Source organism: Oculina patagonica, chromosome 7 (assembly GCF_052425735.1).
Source record: "Oculina patagonica isolate OP01 chromosome 7, crgOcupat, whole genome shotgun sequence".
NCBI lineage: Eukaryota > Metazoa > Cnidaria > Anthozoa > Scleractinia > Oculinidae > Oculina > Oculina patagonica.
The window spans coordinates 3,003,241-3,028,066 of record NC_135764.1 but is presented as its reverse complement, the minus strand read 5'-3'; the positions used below and the strand labels follow the sequence as shown (position 1 = coordinate 3,028,066).

At 41.0% G+C, this 24,826-nt stretch overlaps 4 protein-coding genes across 4 annotated transcripts in view; 2 read left to right on the top strand and 2 right to left on the bottom strand.

Annotated features, from left to right (window-relative positions):
- LOC144661062 (transient receptor potential cation channel subfamily M member-like 2) overlaps positions 1-5,045 on the top strand; it is a 55,779-nt gene extending 50,734 nt beyond the window's left edge. Inside the window, exons 26-35 of the mRNA XM_078521769.1 lie at positions 2-18; positions 387-414; positions 515-648; positions 1,360-1,448; positions 1,730-1,837; positions 2,020-2,106; positions 2,975-3,077; positions 3,155-3,298; positions 3,920-4,033; positions 4,112-5,045. Of these exons, the coding sequence (XP_078377895.1) occupies positions 2-18; positions 387-414; positions 515-648; positions 1,360-1,448; positions 1,730-1,837; positions 2,020-2,106; positions 2,975-3,077; positions 3,155-3,298; positions 3,920-4,033; positions 4,112-4,228 (941 nt within the window). The 3' untranslated portion in view covers positions 4,229-5,045. The remainder of the gene's footprint in view (position 1; positions 19-386; positions 415-514; positions 649-1,359; positions 1,449-1,729; positions 1,838-2,019; positions 2,107-2,974; positions 3,078-3,154; positions 3,299-3,919; positions 4,034-4,111) is intronic.
- Positions 5,046-7,147: 2,102 nt separating this feature from the next.
- LOC144661214 (double-stranded RNA-specific editase 1-like) lies at positions 7,148-11,096 on the bottom strand. The gene is made up of 2 exons (XM_078521910.1): positions 9,575-11,096; positions 7,148-8,523 (listed from the first exon to the last, which is right to left on the bottom strand). The coding sequence occupies exons 1-2, from the start codon at positions 11,040-11,042 to the stop codon at positions 7,880-7,882; spliced, it is 2,112 nt and encodes a 703-aa protein (XP_078378036.1). The 5' UTR covers positions 11,043-11,096; the 3' UTR covers positions 7,148-7,879.
- A 259-nt stretch (positions 11,097-11,355) lies between these two features.
- Positions 11,356-19,680, top strand: LOC144661215 (RNA polymerase-associated protein LEO1-like). The gene is made up of 7 exons (XM_078521911.1): positions 11,356-11,652; positions 13,709-13,798; positions 14,494-14,805; positions 16,141-16,317; positions 16,844-17,029; positions 17,958-18,144; positions 18,866-19,680. Exons 1-7 carry the CDS (start codon positions 11,356-11,358, stop codon positions 19,087-19,089), a joined length of 1,473 nt encoding a protein of 490 aa, XP_078378037.1. The 3' UTR covers positions 19,090-19,680.
- Positions 19,681-23,092: 3,412 nt separating this feature from the next.
- Positions 23,093-24,508, bottom strand: LOC144660012 (protein HEXIM1-like). Its single transcript, XM_078520554.1, has one exon. It carries the CDS (start codon positions 24,303-24,305, stop codon positions 23,343-23,345), a length of 963 nt encoding a protein of 320 aa, XP_078376680.1. The 5' UTR covers positions 24,306-24,508; the 3' UTR covers positions 23,093-23,342.
- Positions 24,509-24,826: the final 318 nt, after the last annotated feature.

The following is a 24,826-nucleotide window of genomic DNA, read 5'->3' as shown; positions in this document are numbered from 1 at the left end:
TTGCTTCATAATCAAAGGGTGATGCAATAGAAGGCTTTTGTCATTACGACTACTTAGAAGCATAGCGGAAGAGAAAAATGTGACAACTTACGTGAAATGCCGACTATCCTTTCCATAAAGGTGAAATTTTCATAATGTCACGAGCGTGGGATAAAGAAAAAACCTAAGTCCCCGACGGGAATCAAACCCATGGTCTCCTAGATACCGGTTGGGCGCTCTAACCACTGAGCTACAAGAGACTCGTGGTGAGCTGGGCCATTCACTATGTTGATTTGTGACACGCGTCCTGCATACTGCTAGGATTAGCCATCTCGAAAGCATCAAATGTGTAATATAATAATAAAGATGGTAAATTTTAAGCTCGGTTCTTCTTTTCCATTTTGCAGGTTGAAAGTTCGTCCTCGCTGTCATCAGGTAAGTGGGTGAATTTCATTGACACAATTTATCACCCTTAATAAAATTTTGTTGGCAGGAAGACAGTGAATAATTTTGATTTTTTTTTTTTTCACTGTAGAACCTGCTCGGAGCAACATTCTTGATCTGCGACCTGTGGCTCCAGCGTTCATCCATCACAAGGCACGCGCAACACCCTACCCACAATGCGCTGAGAAGAGATTTCCGGTCCCGGATGATAAAGTGCCGTGGGAGGTAAGGGACCACTTTTTTCCCGCGCTTTCCACTGGCTACATGCTTAGCCGCGCTTGCCGTCGGTTTCATGTTTTTTCGCGCTTTTCGCTGGTATTGTTTTCGCACGTTTTCACCGAATGCATGTTTTTGTCTTGAGTTTTATTGAGTTACAGTCGAAGCTCTCTTAACGGACACTCCCGTAAGCGGACAGCTCTACTTACGGCCGCCTTGTTTGAAACCCCGTTTTAACTCCCATACAAACTCTGTATTTTTACATTCACGTAAGCGGACATTCCCGTAAGCGGCCGCGGACACTTTCAGAGATTATGACTTTGAATTTTCTTTGTTTTTAAGCTCCCGTAAGCGGACACCCAAAAGAAAATTCTATAAACAACCTCTGTATCTTGTTTTTTCTTATTAACTTTACATCGCCGTTCGTCACAATGATTTTACAGTGATTACAGAACTATATTTCAGTGTTTGTTTTGTCGTCATCCACATCCGGTTACATTTTGAAACACCACTTGTTAGCTAGGAAAGCTCCCGTAAGCGGCCATCTATTTCCTTCACCTCTAGTGGCCGCTTACGAGAACCACCAAGCGGCCAGCTCCAGTTACGGACACTTTTGTCACTTTTTTCGCGTCCCGAGGGTGTCCGCTTACGAGAGCTTCGACTGTATTTCAGTCGCCTTTTGCCGCCTTGTAAAAATTACATACCATATTTTGTTTTAAGGTTGATTTTCAAGATTACAGTCCGGTGAGTTACACGGCTCCAGTGGTGTTGAAGAAGCCTCCTTGGGCCGATCCTGACTTGATGAGCATGTAAGTCGCTTTGTGCAATCTGTAACTACTGATGTAACACCCGCCGTGATTTGTGAGCGCAAAAAATGGTGATACACTGTCCTCTTGAGGGGCCCGGGCGGCTCCTCTTGAGCTTGAGCTCCGCACGGCAGCTGAAAAGGCTTTTCCCGTTAAATCGCTGGAAATATAGCTCCATTGTACATTGTAACATTAAAGACAACTGAACAATCAGCTTCCCAGCTCGTATTCTTTATGTTTAACGCTTAATTTATTCGTTTTAAATTCCATGTTGTCTACTACAGGCACTCGTCAGGTCGTCCACCGCTGGCGTACAACAGGCTCGATGACGAATATCACGTGAACCGCGCGAGTCACATGGGACCTTACCGGGTGGTAGAGGGGCTGCCACTGTAAGTGTACAACTACTGCTACTTTTTGTCGAGGATCAGCTTGTTTTTCAAAAATTATACTCGAGGTTTAGCGGGTGGGGAACGAGAATTTAAGCCTTTTCTCTGTACTAAGAGGAATTGTATCGTTCGATTCAGAAAGCTATTCTAACAATGGTCATTAATCTTTGTCTTTCTCTCCCCAGTAATCCAATGGGCCGCACTGGCATGCAAGGCAGAGGGCTCCTGGGACGGTTTGGTCCCAATCACGCTGCTGACCCCATTGTAACACGGTAAGGAAACATTGGTGCTTTGGTTTCGAGTTAGGGCCTGTTTACATGATTCCGGAATGACTTTCATTCCGGAACGAAACTCGTTCCGGAATGAAGTTCGTTCTGCATTTACATGACAGAGTCGACCGGTTCAACCAAAGGCATTTTCACGTGCGTGGTTTTCGCGCGAGATCAAAACAAGGTGGCGCATGTTTCGCCAAACATGTTTTTGTGCCCATTAATGGCCGTATCTGCAATTTTAACGAGTAATTTGACCATAGAGCTGCTTCTTTGGGCTAAACAGTAAATGCTTTTACGTTTTTCGCTCTGAATTCAAACTGTGGAGTCCGTATGCGGTTTCGCGAGTTGCGGTTTCATCTCGGAACGAAATTGGTTCTGTGTTTACATGATACCAGAATGAAATGTCATTCCAGAACGAAACTTTCATTCTGGAATGAAAACCGGAATGAACTCATTCCGGAATGACTTGACTTTCGTCTCGGTATCATGTAAACAGATACAGAGAAATGTATGGGGATGGAATGAACTCGTTCCGGAATGAAAGTCATTCCGGAATCATGTAAACAGGCCCTTAGAACGAACTTTAGGTAGCTCTCCAAACTGCCAAGAAACTGAATCTAATTTCACTTCATAGCTAGTGATTGAAATTCGTGCTATGAGCTGTAACCAATCAGTGAGAAGACCTCGTTTACTTAGCCAATCAGTGATTTGGCTCACGCGACTTTTCCCGCACTATTTTGCCAGTGACATGTTTCCCGCGCTGGCCATTCCCGCGCTTGTCGCCGATTGCATGTTTTCCCGCGCTTGACACAGGTTGGTTGTTCCATAGAGAGTGTCATTCATTAGAAATCTGCGTTTTATTTTACAGGTGGAAGCGAACCAGTGCTGGTGTGATGCTGGATGGCGGAAAGAAAGTTCTTGAATTTGTTGCAATACAAAGGAAAGACAACAGTCAGTGGGCCATCCCAGGAGTGAGTAAAAATATGTATTTTGGAGAGACAGACAGCTTTTTTGCTTGTGATACTTAACTCTCTATGTCATTTTTCAGGGCATGGTTGAACCAGGACAAGTTGTTACCCAGGCTCTTAAGGCCGAGTTTGGAGAAGAGGCGATGGCGAAGCTAAATTTCACAGAGGATGAACGCGAACGAATCAGCAGGCAGATTGACAAACTGTTCAATAATGGACTCGAGGTGATTTGGCAATACTTAAATTCATATTCTTGTTCAAAGACCTAATTGTGCCCTGTGTAAACTAAAGAGTATCAGCTTACGTTTTGATAGTTTCGTACTTATGATAACCACGACTATCAAAAAAGTGCAAATTTTTGTTTTGTTTTTAACGACACGACCAGAGTCGCAAGTCCTCTGACACACCCCTCCTTCCGCTTTGAAAGTTGGCGGGCAAAGTAGACTTACCAACAATTTTGAATCAAATGGCATCTGTCGGACAGTCCTGGTGCGCGCTGTGGTGTCGTGGTGCCGTTGCGTGGCTCAATCCAATTTGAGATTAACAGACATTGAAATTCGGGTTTGTGGTATGCTATTTGCAGAAAGGTGTTTCAAGGGGTCTTTCCTACGCTGCAGGAAAACTGCTGCACCCCCCTGCATTTGCCTGCGTGCGTCAAGAGGAGAGAGAGGAAGGAGAAAAAGATGCGTGTCCCCCCCCCCCCACTGCCCACCTTTTTACGCCTCCCACGCAGGCAGTACCCCAAAATGGGAGTGTTATTCCATCACCAGATTGCCTCAGCTATTCTATACAGTTAGCTGTGTGTGTAAATGTTGAGCAGGACTCACGTTTTGTTATATCACCAGGTGTACAAAGGTTATGTCGATGATCCAAGAAACACGGACAACTCCTGGATGGAGACGGTGGCCGTCAATTTCCATGACGACACTGGAGAAGTATTCAGCGAATTCAAATTACAGGTAAGCTTTCTCGCGCTTCAAAACGAAACCGAAAAGCGACATTTATCAATAGACATTTTCTGCTTTTATCATCCACAGGCCGGAGATGACGCGGCTGCGGTACGTTGGCAGCGAGTCAGCGGTAACATCCCGCTCTTTGCAAGTCACGTGTCCATCCTGGAGAAAGTTGCAAGGATGAGAAATGCAGCATTTTGAAAACACAAAGTGAAACAGAAACCTGAAGTGATGTTTTTACAAAAGAACGAACTCAGATTATAGCATAGCTAAGCGTCCTTGACATTATAATCTGTATTAAATACATTTGTCACTTTTTTACCGAACGTGGCGTCGAAAAACAACTGAATTCGTATTGTTTTTTGAATCAAAGGCAGAGAAGTTATTTCAACGCCTCCCCACAGATCTCAGTTCATATATAGTAACGTATTTTAACCAATTCTGTGTTGTGTATAGTATTTGGGCTTTAGATAGTATTTATAGTAATTTATTTCTGTGTCAAGGTTCTTAGTTGGAATGTATAAATGTTTATTTAAAAATGTACAGCATTTTAGCCACACTACAAAGCAGTTCGTATTTCAAGATTTTGAGAGACAAAACAGTATCTTTTTCCGCCGGCGCGGGAAATTTATTTGTTTCTTGCAACGTACTTCATCAATTCAAAACATAGTTAACTTTCAATTTTTGTTTTTTATTAGTTTTGAACGACAAATAGAATAGTTTTATTTCCGTACGTATTTTTTCTCAGGGCGTCTCCGAGGTGTAAATGTTATTTTTGTATAAAATTGCCAGGATTATAGATAGGTTCACTGTGTTTCTTCTCTACATTTTTCATTTTTATTCAGATCATTTAGTTTATTATTTTATTTTATTCTGTATTGTATAGAAAATATCCTTTTCTATTTAGTGAATGACGTAGTAACGCTTTACTATGTTTTCTGAACTCGGTGATACTTTTCACTTTGTACTTTTAGTGTTGATACTGTTGTGCACAACAAAATAAAATCATCTTTCCCCACAGAGTCGTACTGTTTCTCAAAAAGAGGTGATTTTTCATACGTTGCAGTTTCAACATTTCACGGAAGTAAAAAGAAATTTTCTTTCTGGGCTAAGTCTTGCCGCGCATGGGCTATGAGCTGTCCTCCGTCACCCTTCACTTGTCTTCGAGCGAGAAGCGAAAAAGAAGTGAAAGGGAAAATGGTAGCATGTAAACTGGGGGTGAGACGAGTTTTTCGCTCGGCATTTTCTTTTTTCTTTCTCCTTTTTTAGCTTCTCACTTGAGGAACTAATTGCTCGCAGTCTACGACCCACTAGACGTTGTGTAACGACCCAAATGATAGCTATACATGTGAAGAAGTCCCACTTTGCTGAAATTTATTGACCCATTTAGTTGAAGTCCACTTTATAACAATTCTGCAAAACATGTTAATGCTGGGGAAGGGGGAGGAGAAAGTGGGGAATTGGCGACCGGCTTTCTATCACAGTAGAAAACGGTACATGGCGTCAAAAGGAGAAAAAGAATCTAAGAAACAAGTCTAATTATCAGGCAAATTAGTATACAACAACCTCCTTTTAACTACTCGCCCCAGTCCTCAATCATGAAAATGGAAATTCCGCGAATTTTGAGGTTCTATTTCATTTGTCAATTTGTTTTCTTTTCTTTGTATACGGTCACCAAAAGGCTCGTGTAAATTGTATACTAAACAATACATTTTACCCTGCTACAGCACTGACACTTCAATTTGAAGAAGCACAGCTGTGAAGTTAAGTCCTTAATTACACAACACAAGAATGTAGATCCTTGACTGATAGCTCTGCACCCAGTTGCTGAAACCACTGACTTTTTTCGACTCTTCAGTGATGTTTTGTTTGAATTTTTGGTCTGTAGTTTTGACTAGGAGTTATCCCAAACTCTGCAAACACCAACACTCAGCAGCTGAGATTTGGGGCTGGGGGGTAAAGCCATCCCCCCCCCCCCCCCCACTATTTCCGAAAAAAAGACTTACTAAGATAAGAGACTCTTAAGCCCCTTCACTTCAAGTCACTAGTCAGCCCCCCAGCCCCCTCCCCCTCCAACTGGAAAAATGTTCTGCCCTGACACTATAAAATACTTTAATACAAGAGCTATCAAATCTCTGATTAACTGTTTAGCCTGGGCCCAATTTTTTTGTGGGTAACACAATCCACTTGGAAAAATGGCTATCCAGTGGATAAATGTTTGCAAAACAAAACTATGCTATTCACTGTATACTGATTTCATTATCTAGTGGATAGCGTTATACACCCTTTCAACAACTGGGCTCTTGACCAGCAATTACTAGGCATTCCAACATTGCAAGCCAAAAAACGGTGAGCGAAAAATTAAGGGGAGCGTTGTTTGCACTTATCCCGTTTTTTTGTGTTGCAACCCCACTAACCGAATGCCTGGAACAGACTAGCCCAACAACCGCATCCTAACAACTCACCCATCAGGGCACGGGAGGGAGACTGTCTCAGGCGGAAAAACGCGGACTTGTTTACCCTGCAACAATGTAATTTTGTTTGCAGTTGTGATATGTGTCACTGTGCTGCTATTTGTTACCCTGCTACCTGTTATGCAAATAGAGAACTTTACAAATGACACAAACTGCTGTTGCATCGCACAACTTCTGGTACAACACCTTTATTATCTCATAAATAACTTGAAGTCATTGGACCAATTTCTCCTCTCCCTTTCATGCCTCACTGTTCTCCTTGCAAAACAAGCAAATAATTTGCTTAAAAATAAATGGCTTGGAGCTTTATAAACTAGTCTAAGAAGCACACAGTGCATTACAACCTCTGCACTGTATAAAAATTATAACAATGATTGATTCTGAATTACCCCCCCCCCCCCCCCCCCCCCCCCCCCCCAACATTGAAAGGTTACACCTACATGTTCATGCACCAAATAACATAAAGCAAATTTTGTTGCTAATAAATTGCACTGTTGGAAATGAATAAAAAAAAAAAAAAACACCCTTTTACGTTTAAAATTTAATAGTTGTAATTGAATGTTTGATAGACATTGATGACAAATAAAGACATGCTCTTTTCTAATCTTGTGGCTGCGCAATAAAACAGCAGTGCATGCAGAACTGTACAGAAATTGCTATGTGTAATTCAGAATCACATAATTATTTACAATGTCTCTTCTCAAACTCATTAATAATTCATCTAGTTAAAACAAAGGAAATCAGAACCGTGACAGAGTTTGGAAATCTGATCTTAATTAGCAGAGATTTTGACGATTTTATTTTTCCGTTTTCGTTGTAGTTTTAGTTTCGATTGAGAAGATATATCAACCACTCGGCAGTGTGTTTCATCACATTTCAAAACACCTCGAAGTTCGTCAAAAATACTCCGCTGCGCGTCGTACTTTCAACTCTCTTCTCGGTGTTTGGAAATGTGATGAAAAACGCTGTCTCGTGTTTGATATATTACTTGAAGTGTTCCCTCCCTTACCCCTGTTGTGTTCTAAATCTATAACAACAGTCTCTAAACAACTTTATCAGCATAACTTTGCTGAAAACACCAAATTTTAACTGAAAACACCTTGAATCTGGAACTGGCTGAACTTTGTAAACAAACAATGTTAAAAGTTCACAATTATAGTATAAGAAATGCTCAATAAAAAAATGCATTGCAAAGAATTACCGGTATTATTTAAAAAATGTATACCATGCTGCCATGGCAACCAGTTCTCACTGTGCAGTGAAGATGGAATATGGAGGTTAAACACAAAATCGTTTGCAGCTGGATTACAAACACTGAAATATTCACAAATCAGTTTTCTCAAATACTTATCAATAACTTGATCTCTGCCTGTACAGCTTAAACAGTTTCATCAGAAGAAAGTTCAAACATGTCTTGCTCGACTGGCTTCCTTATCCACGTACCAAGACCCTGGCTTTCAAACCCTTTCATCGCAATCACTTTTGCCCTTTGATAATCCCCAACACCTCTTTTCGCAACATGGTATGACAAAGGGACAGGAACTCCTGGCTTTAGCTTCTTCCACAATGAAATAAAACGTTTGAATAGACTCTGTTTGCAAAGCCTTGAGGGTGTGTGCCCTTCACCAATCATTCCAGTTTGGGAACTGATGATTTCAAAGCCTTCATCTCCTTCACTCCAATTAGCACTGTGGTTTGGTGATTTGACTGTCGCTCGTGGTTCTGGAGTGGTGGTGCCATTCATCAGGGGTCGGTTCTGTTTAAACAGAGGAGGCAATCCCTGAAGATCACCAAGACGCTGGTACATGGCTCTTGACATGTGCTCATAATGGTACAGGCTGCCCAGGACAACTGACTGAAGATAAACTGGTTCAAGAAAGTTGCTAAGTAGGGCTCCCTGCATTCCGAGGATGTTCCATCGACACAGTTTGTCTGAACAGGACATGGTACGAAGGCGTTCCCCTTGAAGGACACCGTCCCAAGTTTGGATTGTTGTGTTACCATTCAAAGCGGGGATTGTACCTAATGAGACATAATAAAGTATGCAGCTATAAAAAATGATAAGTAACAAATACAGCTTAATTTAAATTCTTCCTTAACATTTCCTACAAGACCTATAAATATTGAATGTTCTCAATGATGTCCCCTGTTTTATAAGTGATCTGATTTGACTCATTGACTATTTAAAACTTTACTCTCATTCTCAACTTAAACTAAGTGATCAAGGTAATAGCAGTTTACAGTAAACATGCATTTAGTTGACATTTAGAAGTAATAAGAAAAACATATGTTACAGTGCATCATAACATATTATTTTAATAAAAAGCAATAAAAACATACTTTCAACCAGAAGTTGAAAATTACTTTACTTAAGAAACACTAGACAGGCTCATTAACAAGCTCTGCTGTCTAGTGTGAATCTCACTGAGAAAAATCATATCTTTACATTGTAAAAGAAGATGATATCTTTCACAAGTGAAGATATTGATTTTGACACATTTTGAGACATTATCCAGTTTGCCATGTTTCAATGCTTAATGAGCCAAGGTTTATTGATATTAAGCCAAAACAGCTTTGGATGTTCCTCCGCAATGTTTGGTAATCTTTGAAAATGTCTTTGAAAAATTGAGCCGAACTATGGGTACCCATGGTCTTCGTTTTCTTAACAATTTTTTTTGCAAATCTTTGTTTTTTTATTAAAGCAGATCTTCGTTCTACAGATTGGAACAGTTTGAACGTTTATTCAGTGGTAATTCAAGTTTTGACAATTTTATATCTGAGTGTTCATTTTGAACACGTGAGTTTTGGCCAATTTCAGATCTTTGCTACAATCTTGAGATCTTCGTTTTTTCCAGGGTGATTTTCACGTCTTCGATTTCTTCAGAAACACCCATAGAGATAGAGACTCAAAATCGTTGGAAATCTTGTCATTAGTAGGTTGCTTAGAGATATGAAATTTCTCTTCTTGTGTTCAAATCAACGAGTGAGGTATCAATTTGAACACTCAAACATAAATTTCATATCTCCCAAAACCATAAGCTTAAGTGGTTTACAACTAGGTTACAAATGTTACCTTCTCCATTCTCAAGCTTGACTCTAAGAAGACCTCTTTTTTTCCTTCCGGGATGCTTATCAGACATCCCAACGACTGGCTCACGTGGAGAAAAAACACGAGCATCACCACATGGGGATGTGTTGATGTACAAATGGAACTCGACATTGTCTCTCAAACCATACAATCCACTCTCTTTCTTCTCAAATATGGACTCTTCCTCATAGCCCTCGGCACACAGGTCTAGCTGCGAGTACAAAAACCGTAAAAAGGATCTCCTTGCAATGATTTCTCCGTGGCAATCATTCAGCGCTAGGCCTTGATCGCTTATATATTCACCACTGATAAACTTAGTTCCTGTTCCCAAGCTTATAACTTCAAATTTTTGATCGCTGTCGCCGCGGCTTGTCATAACGATGCTTGCCAACACTTTTCGTCGAATTGGTTCCTCTCCCATAGTTGCCTGAAGACTCTGAAACTTGGATAAGACAGCATCGGCAATGAGATCTGCAGCTGCTGGGTCCAACTGGGCTGACGGCGGGGGTCCTAAGAACATAGGCTGTGATCTGGCTTCTGATTGGCCGGAGAACGTATAAAAGGTGCGGATGCTGTGCAGTGCAAAAAGAGCCTTGGAAGCAGCATTAGCCTTGCCTTTCTTTTTACTGCTGCCTACTCCAAAAAACTCTTGATCATCGACTGTGACTTTAAATTTAAACTGTTTTGCATTCTGTTCACCTTCTTCTCCGAGAAATTCATACTTTAGGCCGGGATGATACTCGTTTAACAGCATAACTGGATGCTTTCCTCCTTCGCTTTGCATATATGGAACTTTTACGGCATTCGATGGCATAGCAGATGACTCAGCCGGGCTCTCATTTTCGTTCTCGGCCATAGTCATAGGTTGATCGCCATTTCCAAACGTATTCAGAAGAGCTCCGGTGTTGTCTGAAGTAAAGTCGGTGGCAATGCCTTGGGTCGCTGTGACTAGCCGCTCAGCAGGGGAACGAATCTGAGTAATGAACGACTTCAACGCGATCTCGGCCACATTGTGCTTAGCTTTTTGTTTACTCGACCCTTTCCCTTCGAAGGTCTGTCCGTCAACAATCACTGATACACTGAAAATGGGACAGTGTGTAGGACCTTCTTGAGAAACGAGGTTAAACGTAAGACCAGGCCGTATTTCGTTCAATTGCATTAAAGCATTTTTCGGCTCTCTTGGTCCCTGAGCGCCAAGGATTTCGCCTTTTCGCTTGTTCGGCCGCCTTCTTTTCTTCGGTGGCGGCGTCCCGGAATCCGGTTCTTCTCCCTGTCGCATTTCTTCATCGCCGTCTTCGTAAGGAGGTGTGTGACCATTATCGTCTCCTGATGGATTCTCACGTTTTAATGCTTCATTACTAGATGCTGATAGATCTCCTAGCCCCGGAATAACCACATCTGGCTGGGTTTTAATTGAAGCTTTCGCATCTACAGCAGCCGACGCTTCCGCCATGTTGTTCGCGACATGTGCTTAGATTCAAAACGAGGCTTTTGTCAGTCGAACTCTCGACTCAGTTCATGACCGAGTCGTGTTGGAAGCTGTTCGTTTTGTAGAATTTCTTTTTATGTTTTCACGTGTGAAACTGGTTTAATTCATGTCACATTAGCTGATGGATGGACTTTTACCGTAACTAAGAAAATCGGGTTTCTGTTCTGTGCACCAGACGCAGAACAAACTACTTATTATCTTACACCACGCCGCAAACTGTAGACTTCAGAAATCGCGCTGACCCCGAGTCGTTCTCTCCTTCCTCGCTGCAAGCAACATGTCGATGGAAGATTTATTGTTTGGCAGTGATTTAGAGGACAGCGAGGACGAAGGAAAAGCGGTAAAAGGAAATAAAGCAGCAGAGCGAGAAGCTGAACTGAATGAACTGTTTGGTAATTCGCCGAGTGAAGGAGAGGAGGAAGCCGAACACGGAGGCGAAGGTTCAGAATCGGACAGAGATGAAGTGGACAGCGGTGATGAAAAGGTGAAAGAAAGGAAAGGATCGGCTCAAGAAAAGGACGAAGACGATGAAGAGGAAGAAAGAGGAGATGATGACAATGATGAGGAAAATGAGGTAAGAACTTGAGAGCTCCATACATTGACAGAGATGGATAATGGCCTAATGATTAATAGTGGTAATGGTCTATGGACAGAGTGGTCACGGTTCGAGTCTAGTAGGGAGGGTTATTTTGTTGTCTTCTTAAAGCGGGCAACACACTAGAGCATCTAGCTGACCAAACCACCTTTAGTACCCGTTTGCTCAGCAGATTTCTCTCATGTGCGGACATTTTTTGTGAGAATTTTTCCTCGCAAGGGGAAGCCCGGAGCCATGCGGCCCATACTGCCAGAGCTTATCCCACTTTCAGTAGTATTCAGAGGCAGCGAATATTTCTACTCCTCCCTGAATGGGATGCTAGTCCATTGCAGGTACCCTCCCCCAGCAGTATGTCACCGGTACCAATTTTTACTCCTGGGTGGAGAGAGGCACTATGAGAGTAAAGTGTGGAGGGGGACAGGGGGCGGGAGCCCGGGAGAAAAGGGGCGGGAAGCGGGAGGAGAGAGGGCGGGAAGCGGGATTCCTAACGTGGCGGGAACCGGGAGAAAACAAGTGAAATTTTGTAAGATTTCAATATATTTCGCAATAGACATGGAACAAACAGGAGAGAACAGCTACGGAAAGGGGTGGGAGGCGGGAGTAGAATGTACGGGAAGCGGGAGTAAAAGGTACGGGAGGCGGGAGGTTTAGAACACAGTGACCCCGGCCAGGTCTTGAACCCAGACCGCTTGATCCGGAGTCTGGCGCACTCACCATTAGGCTGCCGCGCCTCCTCGCGAGGCCTTGAAGAAAAATATCGTGTTTGATTGTTTTTCCCTCGAGGGAAAAAAATCCTCAACGTGTGCGGGCGACATGAGAAAAACTCAACCAGAAAAATCAACTGACCAGTGAACACAAGCAGAATGCTCATGTGATTCGACATGGCAGCTTCCAAATCAAACTTGTTAAAGCACTTTCCTCACTGTCTGCGGTGAAAGTGTGCAGTGAGTAAATGGCTGAGCAAACGGGCACCTGAGGCAAATAGCTCAGCTAGTTGCTCTAGTGGGTGGCTGGCTTTTTTTAAGCAGGACACTTTACTTTTATAGTACCTCTCTCTGCTAAGGTGTGTATAAATGGGTATCAGAGAATTAAATGCTGGGGGTAACCCTATTATGCACCTAAATCCCATTTAGGTGAGGGTAGAAATACTAATAAAACTGGAGTAAGTTGTAGTCTTCATGGGTCACTAGGCTCAAACCCAGACTTAACCTTACAATGATCTTTCTCATTCTACAGATAGAAATACTTACTGCAAGTCTCCTTCACAGCAGTTATTTGGGCCGTCACGCAATGTTCTCCCCACTAACGACTGCTTAAACTTGAGTTACATTCCTATCCTTTTGTTTTGACCCCAGCAGTTCTGACACTTATTGGCAAAAGAGCGACAATTGCTGTTTGCTCAAAAGCTGTTAAATTGGTTCAAATTTTCAGCTTGTGTCCCTGTTGTGGACATAAGGTTTCATATCATTTTATTTCAATGTCTGGTGTGCATCCCCCAAAAGGTGGCATACTAGCATCTATTTGATGCTACCAACGCTTGGATTACAGTAAGACGCACCTTATGATTGGTGTAGTTGGCGAGTTTAGGCGCGACTTGCTCTAAATTATTTGAGCCCAGTCGTGATTGACTGAATCATGGAAAGGAAACCCCAACAATAGCTGGGAAGGAGACAAACTTGTTTGCTTATTGACCTGGAATGGTGGTTTTAATGCAAAAGCTCTGAAATTACACCAAATTCAGTTACCCAATTAGGGAAATCCTGCTATTTCAAGCACTTAAAAGAAACATAGATTTGTTTGAGAAAACTGTTAGAAGATAGAGTTAGCCCAAATTAATTTACTGTTGATGATTGTACAAAATGTAATACAGTGTCAACCAATGGACACAGGTTTTGATTTGAGACAGTGTGAGGTTTGTGGTAACCAAGTATACAAAAGCTCTGAATTTGTTGCTTGTTAATAGCCTTTTAAGTACATGGCAGAAAATAAAATGATTTATTAAATAACCAGTCATGTGATATCTCTTTGCAAACAGAAAGATGTGACAAAACCAAAAATGCATAGCCAACTGTCATCTGCGGATTTATTTGGAGATGACGAGGAACTGTCATCTGACGAGGAACAGGTGAGATTAGGAATACATGCTGGAAATGTTGTTAACTCTTTGAGCCTATTCATAACTAACTAATCTAATTATCCGTCAAATCCAAAAAACACCTCCCTGAAATCAATTTTTTTGCCCGCCAGTAAAATCCTAGACTGTCCACAGCCTCTCTATTTTTCAATGCAAAAAAGCCGGAGAGTTGCTCAAAGCTCCCCAGCCCCTTGCGCCTTCTGTTTTGCGCCAGCGTCCAGTCCACTCGCCGCTTTTTCACTGCGTTTATGGACATGTAGACTGGCTGAGCACAAATTTTTATCCGACCTTTATCTTAGGCCAATTTAGGCCAGAAATCTCTGCCCTCCAATTTCAGGAGAGTGACTGAGTCCTGCCCGAGAGCCTATTCTAACTACTAAATCCGTGAAAATCAAGAGATCTAGCCTCCATAATTTTCAGTGCACAGCAGCCCCCCTCCACCCCTTAAAGTCAATTTTTTCACCCCTCCAGAAAAATGCCTACGCTATAAAAGTGCCTTATTATAAAACCCTCTTGTGTTGGGATGGACAAACTGTGTTTTTAGAAACATGTATGCTCAGAGGTTGTGACATCTCTTACTAACATACCAAAGTTCATGGGTTTTCTAGACGGTGTGCATTTTAAGGTACAAATGTTGATGTCTGAATGAACAGTTAGTGAGCTAGCACTGTTATTATGCTTGATAGCGTGAAGAGAAAGAAGCTGAAAAGACCCCAGAAGCAGAAGAAAGGGAGAAAGGTGATGAAAGCATTGAATTCCAAGCCCGTCACGAAGGTGAAGACGTCCCCCCTGAACATGGAGAAGAAGAAGAGGAAGAAACAAGAATTGATGTTACAATCCCGTACTGCCAGTTCTCTTTGGGCTCTGAGTTGTATTTTGTGAAGATGCCGAACTTTTTGAGCATTGAACGCAAGCCATTTGATCCTGCTTTGTATGAGGATGAAATGGAGGAAGACGAAGTGTTAGATGAGGAAGGGAGAGCCAGACTAAAGCTCAAGGTATTTTTCACTTCTATGTGAATCTTGAAATTACACCAGCTTTCAGTATTATGTGCATAGTGGCTCTCTTTTGACATCTTTCTTTGACATGCTGTTTGAAATGAGCCAATTAAAACTGATGCGTACCAGTGTTTAAAAGGAAAGGGGAAGCCAGGAGGCATGCGACCCACACTGCTGGAGCTTATCCCAGTTTCCGTAGCATTAAGCGGCTAGAAATATTTCTACTCCCCCCTGAATGGGATGCTTGTCCATCACAGAGTACCCCACCACCCAGCATTATGCCACTGGTACCCATTTATACACCTGGGTGGACCAGTGTTTGTTTTGTACAAATGAGTCCACAAGTTCAGAAGGTCATGCTAGTGGGCTGTGATGTTTGGATTTCGATTTGTCTTGTTTGTTTAGCATGTTGAAAGATGGATGTTGAAAGGTAGCTGCTACATGTATGTATGTAGTAACACTGAAAGAGGCTGTTATAATAATTAGAATAATGGGGTTAAGGTATGCCACTCATGCATATATGTCACTTCTATCAAGATGTGAACCATAGATTGAGAAATATCAGTAAACAATTTACGGAGGCAAGTGTGGCCGAGTGGTTTAGGAAACTGGTGTTGTAATCTGGAGGTCCCCGGTTCAAGACCTGCCCTGGCCACTAGCTGGATTTGTTTCTCGGTTGTCCCGAGTTCAAATCCTCGACCACGCTTTGTATATAGCCAACTGGTCTGCCTCCTGTCAGTTGGGATTTTTAACCTTGTTATGTTCATTTATAAATTATTTGTTTCCTCTGTTTCAGTGGCATGCCTGTACACTAGCTATCTCGTTGAGATATGAAGCTAAGTGCATGACCACTATAAACACATATTTATTTATTTTTTATTAAATCCATTATCGGGATGTGCATTGTAATACTTTTGGAGGTGAACATGGCCTAGTGGTCAGGGTGCTGGACTTTTAATCTGAAAGTAGCAGATTCAAATCCTCCTTCCTGCCACTGGAAAGATTTGTGTCGTGTGGCCCTGAATTCAACTCTTCCACACTTTGTAAATAGCCTACTGGTCAGGTCTGCATCCAGCCAGTTGGGATTTTAAACGCATTTCATTCTATTTGCACCATTTGTTTTTTAGGTATTTAGTACAGCAGTACTAAATTCTTTGACACTTAAATAAAGTGATTGCCTGATTGATTGGTTGATTAATTGATTGATTGATTGATTCATTCATTCATTCATTCATTCATTCATTATTTGTTTGTTTCTTTTTTCCTTCATTCCTTCCTTTTTGAGATAAATTATATTTTTTTTCATAATCAGACATAAATAATAATCTCCTGTAGGTAGAAAACACAATTCGGTGGAGATACAGGAAAGATGACGAGGGGAATGAAGTCAAAGAAAGTAATGCCAGAATTGTTCGCTGGTCTGATGGCTCTACATCATTACTGCTGGGAGAAGTGTTTGATGTTCACAAGAACAAGATTGACGGCAACTTTAACCATCTTTTTGTACAACAGGTTTGTGTTGTAAATTACGGTTGTATCTTGACCATAATAATAATTATTTTTTGTGGCAATGAAAATGTCAAGTCTGGCCTAGAAGCTCTTTTAAATTAGTGCTTTAATAACTGTGACTTCAGTAGCATTGATCCATTGACTCCCAGAGATTTTTGAAAAAAGCATTTTTTTTGGAAGTTATTGACCTCTGGTCAGTTATAACCTAATTAAGCTCCGTCCTACTCAAAACATCACTTGCAAAATGAAGACATGAAGGCATGCCTTTCTTTCCACTAGCATCATGTTTTATGACATTTTTGCTCAGGCATGCGCAAAAGGCAAAGTACCCTGCTAACTCCTACTAGTCCAACTCGTGTGAGCAGAAGCCATTATGCTAATGCATCTTCCACAATAAAAGTTTACTTTCTTAAGTATGATTTAGGGTTCAGCAAAAAAAAAAAAAACAATGACAAAAATACAGTAGACGTCAAATAAACTGGACTTTTCTATTATTTATCTTTTACTGGTGTTATTTTTTTTTTTTCAGGGAACTGGTTTACAAGCTCAGTCTGTGTTCAAGGAGAAGCTCACCTTCCGACCTCACTCGACTGCCAGTCAGACACACAGAAAGATGACGCTGTCCATTGCTGACCGTGCGTCCAAGGCACAGAAGATCAGGGTTCTCCCAGCAGCTGGTATGGATCCCGAGGCACAGAGATCAGAACTTATTAAGGTGTGAATAGATCTGTACAAGTTACTATGTGAATTCAACAGCCATAGGAAATGGGAATGGGTTAGAGATTCCAAAGGAGACACCCTTAAGGTTTTTGTTCTATTAAGGCATAGGAAAATTATCTTACATTGAGTAGAAAGCCCTTAGAGCAGTTTTCAATTAAGTGTCGTAAAACCAAAACCAAAGTAATTACTCTGGCCAATCACAAAAGACATAGATAATCCAGTAAACCAATTAAAACCCGAAGCAAATACATGTTGCCAGCACGAAGCGCGGGAAAACGTGCGCGAGCGAGTCACGATTGGTTTTGGTTTTAGTTCTGATTGGCTGAGAAAGTGGCGCGAGATATTTAAGCCAATCACTAAGCGTAGCAATGCAAAACCAAAGCAAACGCAATTAACTTTCAACACTCAAGTGAAAACCGCTCTAGCTTGTTTTACATGGTGACATAATTTTTGTAAGAGCCCTATGATGTCAATTGAGAGTATATGACATCATTAGATCAGCCATCTTGTCAGAAATAACGGATTGAAATAAATTCCAAATCCATTTTAAAATGCTTAATGGAATATAAAATTATACAAATTCTGCAATTTTCTCTAGGAAAACTGGAAAAAGATAAAGAATTATGACAAAGAAGATTGTTAAAATGAGGTTTCCATGGCAATGTCAAAAATCATGGACACACAGTTGACAGATCAAAACTTTTGTGAGGGATGAATGAACTGCTACTAAAAGTTTCAGCATGTATAGTAAATCCCATTTTCAAAAATTTAATTATGAAAAAACTCGAAGGGGTGGCATGCATCCACTCCCCCCTTGAATCCAAGGGTTTACAGGTTATACAGGTATTGAAGGCATGTTTATTGTTACCTGCTGAGACCCTGGACTCAAAGATTTATTTTTTTTTTTTTGTCTTGCCATCCAGAAAGAAGATGAGAGGCTCAGAACCCAGTTACGACGTGAAAACCAGCAACGTAGAATGCGAGAGAGAAGCCAGGCAAAGGGCCTGAGCTCCAGCTTCCTTGAACCTGACCGATATGATGATGAAGGTGAAGATCTGGAACAGAGTCTGTTGGCTATAAAGAAAAAGTACAAGAAAAAGCTAGCAGAAGGTTAGTAGCAAGGGACAATGTTGTTGAGCTTGAGTATGGTTTAGTATGCTAGCAGTATGCAGGACACATGTCACATATCAAACTATTAAATGGCCCTGCTCACCACCAGTCTCTCAGTAGCTCAGTGGTTAGAGTGCCCAACTGGTATCTGGGAGGCCATGGGTTTGATTCCCATCGGGGACTCAAATTTTTTCTTTGTCCCTTGTTTGTGTCATTGTTGAAAAATTAATCTTCATGGTTTGGTTTTGTTGAACAGTTCTTGACAATTGACAGGAATCTATTAGGAAGTTTATAGAGTGTTTTACAATTGCCATATTGGTATGTGATTCTAAATTATCATGGACAAGTTTGAAACTTGAGTCTATGCCTTAAACGTTGTTAAGACCCAGTAGCCTGCTTGAAAAAAATTTGCTAATCTGTATTATTTTGGAGTTTACAAGATTTTATTCCAAAAATTGGGGAAATTTCATCTGTTGTAAAGTAAGGCAGCAAAGGTTTCTGTCACATTTCGATTCAGACTGACAGAGTGAAGTTTATGTGACTCAAACATTTCATATTACAGTAAATGGTTTGAACCCAGGAGTATCAGTAGTTCGTATAGTATGATGTCTGGGTGAGAGTAGTTCTGAGAAGAACTGTTGTTGGTTTTTGTTAGTTCTTCTCAGAACTACTTTCACCGGGACGATCATATATATGAACTACATTTCATTTTATTTTGTAGGATTTGCAAGTGAGTCAGATGAAGCTGAAGAAAGTGAAGGAGCAGGAGGTTTGGAGAGTGATGAGGATGAGGAGGGAAAGGAACGACTGTTGAATGCTAAGGAAGGCATTGAAGATGACGACGACATTGAGGGAAGAAAGAGGACAGCTAGTGAAGATGGAAACACACCTAGAAAAAAGAAAAAGAGTCGAATGATTGTTGAGAGTGATGAAGACAGTGATTAGTTGTTGAGTTGAGTCTTGCTTTCCACTGGAATTAAATGGAAGACGGCCAGTAGGGAAAGATCAGCCGTGCTCTGATGGCAGATTGCACGGACAGTCCAAGTCACAACAACATGTAATAGAACTGCAGGAAAATATGCTGGCACTTCGAGAGATAAAGAGAAAAAGTTGAAGACAGGTCTCTTATTTAGATTTTTTTTACCTCAAAAACAAAATACATGCACAGGCTTGCTACTACATTCGGCCTGAAGAAGAGATTTTTAACCTTGTCAGTCTCAAGCTCAAAATACTAATTCTCCTAACTTATTGCCAAACATATTGCTTAATGTTAGTTCCGAGAATTTGCATGTACATCAAGACAATATCCTCTTGTTGATAATTTTCTTTACTTGACATCCCTCTGTGTATTTATATGGTATGGAGAAATGTGTAAATTATGTTCCAGAAAATATCCATACCCCTACCATGTAGGTTGAGACTCTTCACCCCCCTTGGATTTCTAATGACCTGCCATGGGGTGGGTATGCATATTTTCTGGAACTGCACAATGTACATATTGTTTACATTTGAAAATTAAAATTGCTTTCATTTTGATGGTTGTAAATCGCCTTATCTTAACAAAACTGTGCCCAGTGTGTTATTGTTTTCCACACTGGAAGACAAATATAAGCAGTACCGCTAAAGTGTAGCAGTTGTTGAATGATGAAGCTTAAGTGAACCACGGGAGGAGAACAAAGAATAAAAGGCTATTTCTCTTGTCTCCCTTTCGGGCCAACTAACCCTTGCTTATGCATTGCAGTTGGGCAATAATTTTAATTATTAGTACTGGATACTTGTATTTTCTTTGGTAACACTTCATAATTGACTCTTTGTGGTCCAATTTTTGTATGTTAACCTTGATATCAACAAATCAGTTTTAGCACTTTGATGGAGAAACTTCTGCCTTCAAAGTAACAGTAATGTTGTACATGAAGCTGATAGAATATGCCTTGAAAAAAAACATAGTTTTCCCTTGCCAACCTGTTGCTTTATTCTTGAGACCTCATGGTTCTCAGGTTTTAAACCAGTAGAAGGAACCAACTATAATCTTGGTATGAGTCTGAAAGGACTTCAAGTTGTTTACCTAGTTGTTATCTCCACTAGTATTGGTAATATGGGCGACATGCCAGTTGGCAAAGCACTAGAGATGCGGCAAGCAGCCCATATTACAAACAAAAAAAACAGCGATTACAAATGGCTCCCGTCCTAGATAACTTGTTTTCTCAACTTATATTCAGTTGGCAACAATATCTTTCTGCGAATTGAGTGTTTTTCTATATTGTGCAATGTACTAGCATCATGCAATGTGCGGTTCCAGAAAATATCCATACCCACCCATGGAAGGTCATTGTAAATTCTGAGGGGGTGGGGGGTCTCAAAAGGCAATTTTTTTAGAGTAAAGTATGAGGCTCAACTGGAATTTTCAGTGGGGTGGGGGTTTAAACCAAAAAAACCTTCCATGGCGGAGGTATGGGTATTTTATAGAACACCTCAATATGAGGTAGATATGCAAGCTACATAAAAAAATTATTATTTCAGAAACAACATTAACAAGAATAATACTTTTTCATTAAAAGGGATTTGTTCTTTGATTTTAAAAAGGTTTCTTTGTTGTTGCATGGTCTCTTGATTGTTGCTTTATTTCATTTTGCATTAATTTTGATTTGGGTGAAGAAATTAAACACATCAACTAAAATGAGCAGCATTACTATTTGTTTCTTCTCACTATCGGGGGAAAGGGGGGGGCCCCCCCCCCCCCCTCCCCCCTCCCCTCCCCCCATCCCCCCCCCCCCCAAAAAAACCCCCGGGGGGAGAGCTCACAAAAACCAGGCCATAACAGTGCTCCAAAAGCGACTGCCAGACAAGTAACTTTTCATTCTCAGTCACTTGCCAGTGGCCTAGGGCCCAGGCAAGTTAATGTTATTTGCACCTGACTAAATCATAAAATCCAGTATATTAAGACCAGCATCAACTACCCAGGGCAAGGCTGTGCTCACACACTAAGAAAAATTACAAGGAGCCCAAAGGTTCCAAACTATGAGATCTAGGTTGCCCAGCATAAAGCTTATATGAAAGAAATAAGATTATCTGGTCGCCCAAAGACAAAAGTTATTCGCCTGAGGCACCCGGGCACTCTTAGAGCACAGCCCTGCAGGGGCCCGTTTCTCGAAGGTCCCAAAAAAGTTTTGCACCCTAGAGGCGATAGCAAAATTTCAAACCTATGATTACATAGCCTGCGAAACACCACCTCCATGCTCCAACCTTGTTGCGTTCAAGCGGATCGGAGCAGAGAGGTGGCTGTTTTCGCAGGCTAATGATTACACAGCAGAAATTTAAAAGTTTTTTTCTAGCCATGTACTAGGTGCAGGAAGATTGACTGGCCTAGTTGAAAAAATCCTAAAATATAATAAATAGTTATATATTCCAGCAGGTGAGGAATTTATGTAAATTTACTTAAATTGGGACCTTTCAAAGACAATTGGAAAACACTTTGGATGACTGAGAAACAAACTATACAATGCCAGTGCTTTATAAATATTTTCTCTGATATAAGAAGTTAGCTAGGGGCAGCGAGACAAGTGCTGTTTTCAGCAATCTGTTGACCAGAAGAGTGGCAGTAACATGACAAGGGGTGATGGATCTGATAATGAAATGCTGTTTCAGGACCCTTTCAGGAGGACAGCGTATTTTTGCCAGGAATCCAAAGATATTTTTGAAATTGGGAAATTCAAAAATTAACCTTGAATTTAGAAACAATATATCAAAACACTTTCAAAAAATCAGTTACATCACACAATTTCTTTAAAAAAGAAAAAAAAAAGGAAGAATGCTTAGAATTTTCGAGATGACCTGTTTTAATCCTTCTCGGCCCCACTGATCAGAGTTACATGCATTTTTAGGGGCTAAAAATTTTTTCTCTGTCCATGCTTGTTCCAAACTGACTACAGTTCCCACCTCCCAAAATATGCAAATTGTTTGTACACTCTGGTTTTAGCTTTCGGGCTGAGCTTATTCAGTGACAGGATTTCTACTGGAAAGTACTTCTGAACTTATTTTTAGATTTATTTGTTTACAATCAACTGAAAAAATATTTATATTTTTATAGAAATCCTTCCATTTTGTTGTCAGCACACGCTCAAAAACAGAACTTTTCACCCTTTAATGCTAAACAAACGTACGTGACATTTATTTAAACCTATTATTGGAAACAAAGGAAATCCTCTGTTGACCCACAAATGTTTTGAAATTTGAATCCCTTCTGATGAAAAGTTACTGGGTATTGCATGGAGAAAACTAGGAGCCCTCTGGGATTTAAAATTATCGCTGATTTAAATAGCTATGTTTAATCAATGAATTATCTGGTGCTGGAAAAATGATATTTTGACATTAAATCAGTAGTAGTAGCAGTAGTAATTAAAGGAAATATCACATCTGTAGCAATTAAATGGCAATTTGATGGTAATCAGCCAATATCCTAATATGGGTTGGTCGGTTGATTGGGTGATAAAGTTACACGTTACAAAGTGTTGTGTATTCTATTCGTGGGATATCACAACTGGATGCCGATAAACTACTGACATTTTTTTCGCAGATCAAGTTCTGGAGCTCGTTTTGATGTTTCTGCAGCTTTATTATGGAGTTAAATTGTGCCAAACCTTCTCATCTCCAGCGCTAGAGTAACTGCACGCTTCTAAACATGTTTGTGGTTTGTAATGCGGATATCAAACCCTCGAACAACGGTCATGTGCGATATTCCCGGATAATTTTACAGTCAGGCAATTTTCCATATTTCCAGTAAAACCACGATTCTACTTTTAACAATCATTCCCTATTTTTAACTCCTAGTTTTCGATCAATGATGAATAATACATCAATTCCGACAAGTCTTGGATATACAATGGAATGAACGAAATGACCATATCAAAAGCGAACCGAACGTAAACAAAGACATGACAAATACAACCAATACTTCACCAAATCACTACTCGCGAATTTTATTTAAAAACTAAATCCTTAGCTTCTTTATTTAATACATTACCGTGCTTTTGTTGAGAAAATCCGACAGCGTGTCTACACTACCAAATACATTATATGCTAAACAGAATTTTATTTTTAGTGTGTGTACATATTTCCACCACTCATTGAAACCCTCGTAGCGCAGAATTGAAACTTTAAATCAACTACAGCGTCAATATATAAATGCCTTCAAGTGACAACTAGAAAACTTTAGGCGCGACAGATTTGTGGCTGCGTTTCTTAATTTCTTCGTTTTCTGCTAGCAAGCGTTCATTTTCTTTACGAAGTCTGTTTAGTTCGATGAGTAATATTTCCTCTTTGGTCTTTGAGTCTGCTTTACGCACGTCCAAATTGTTTTCACCGTTTAAAGGCCCGGAGAGTTCTTCAACGGAAATTTGTCTCGCAAAAACACTGCCTATAGCTTCCGACTCTTTCAGTTTAATTTCCATGTTTTCTATGCGTTCCTCTAGAAGCATAAATTCGCGCACAAGTTCGCTTTTGCTCATAGAGTGCAAGTTCTCGACATGGACCTGTTCATAAGCCTCAGTGAAATCTTTTTCGAAAAATTGCTGTTCGTATATTTCGTCCTCGGGAGACTCGTTGTAATCATCGTCGAAATCCGAATCGTCGCAGGAATTAGACGGTACTCTACTCCTCAAAGGTGTTTCTTCTCCATCGGATTGCATATGAGCATGTGAGCCCAAATCTGGCTCGGCTAAATCGTGCTCTGCCATTAAAAACTGTGTAGTGTTGTAAGGTGCACTGGGACGCCCTTTAGCGTTTATCTGTTCTCGGAGTTTAAACGCTCGTTTTGTGTCTCTCTCGTCTCTTTGCTTTTTCTCTTCCCACGAAAGTTTTGAATACGGAACATATCTCTTCCCGGGTCTGTTATGATTTCGCCTCGACCCGCGACGGTGTTTTTTCCGAATGGGCAAAGGTTTCCAATCCGCGACCGATTGCGCTGTTGTTGTGACAGGTACACAAAATTCACTCTCTTGAGCGTCTTTTTTCTCCGCCAAAGATTCTACATCACCTGCTTCTCCTGCACTCTGTCCGCTAGTCCGTTCGTCGTCCCCCTCCTCACTGCCGTCTTGCTCCATATTCTCCCGACTACCGTCCGTCGGCGCGGATATGGTTGATGAAGAATCAAGTTGTTCGGTCATTGAAACCCGAACTAATGTTTTCCTCTCCGCTCGAAATGGCTTCCCGAAAGATATATGGTAAATTGGGCGAACGAATGGTCCTTTACGCCCACGATCAGGAAAATATCAGCGTTTTCCAGCAACGAAACTTTGCCAAACCCTTCACCTTCTTGTGTCCGCTCTCTCGTCGACTACTGGGGTTGATGAAACGAAGTCGTGTTTTTCTCAACCTCGATTTGTTGTCATTCATCGAACATGTGACCTCGAGTGATTGTCTCTGATTGGACGATGGCTCGCGCAAAACAATATCCCACGTGGTCACGTGAGCATGCACGAGAGGAAAGGGAGGGAGTAGGGGAGGGGTAAGGCGGAAGGATATAAAATACAACAGGGAGGGGTAGCGCGTAAGTCAGCAAAACGAAAGAAAATAGAATAGACAAAATAATGATTCTTTATTTTTTCGGTAGAGGTTTTCCCCTTTTCATGCCGATTATCACTTTCGATTTCAAAAGCAGCATGCAAAATAGCGGAAAAGAAACTGC

Excerpts from the sequence above, each read along its gene's own strand:
- LOC144661215 (XM_078521911.1), top strand. The coding sequence starts at position 11,356 with ATGTCGATGGAAGATTTATTGTTTGGCAGTGATTTAGAGGACAGCGAG. Across the intron at positions 14,806-16,140 it reads GAGCCAGACTAAAGCTCAAG|GTAGAAAACACAATTCGGTG; the intron begins GTATTTTTCACT and ends AATCTCCTGTAG. Across the intron at positions 17,030-17,957 it reads AGAGATCAGAACTTATTAAG|AAAGAAGATGAGAGGCTCAG; the intron begins GTGTGAATAGAT and ends CTTGCCATCCAG.
- LOC144661214 (XM_078521910.1), bottom strand. The coding sequence starts at position 11,042 with ATGGCGGAAGCGTCGGCTGCTGTAGATGCGAAAGCTTCAATTAAAACC. Across the intron at positions 8,524-9,574 it reads CAAGCTTGAGAATGGAGAAG|GTACAATCCCCGCTTTGAAT; the intron begins GTAACATTTGTA and ends ATGTCTCATTAG.
- LOC144660012 (XM_078520554.1), bottom strand. The coding sequence starts at position 24,305 with ATGACCGAACAACTTGATTCTTCATCAACCATATCCGCGCCGACGGAC.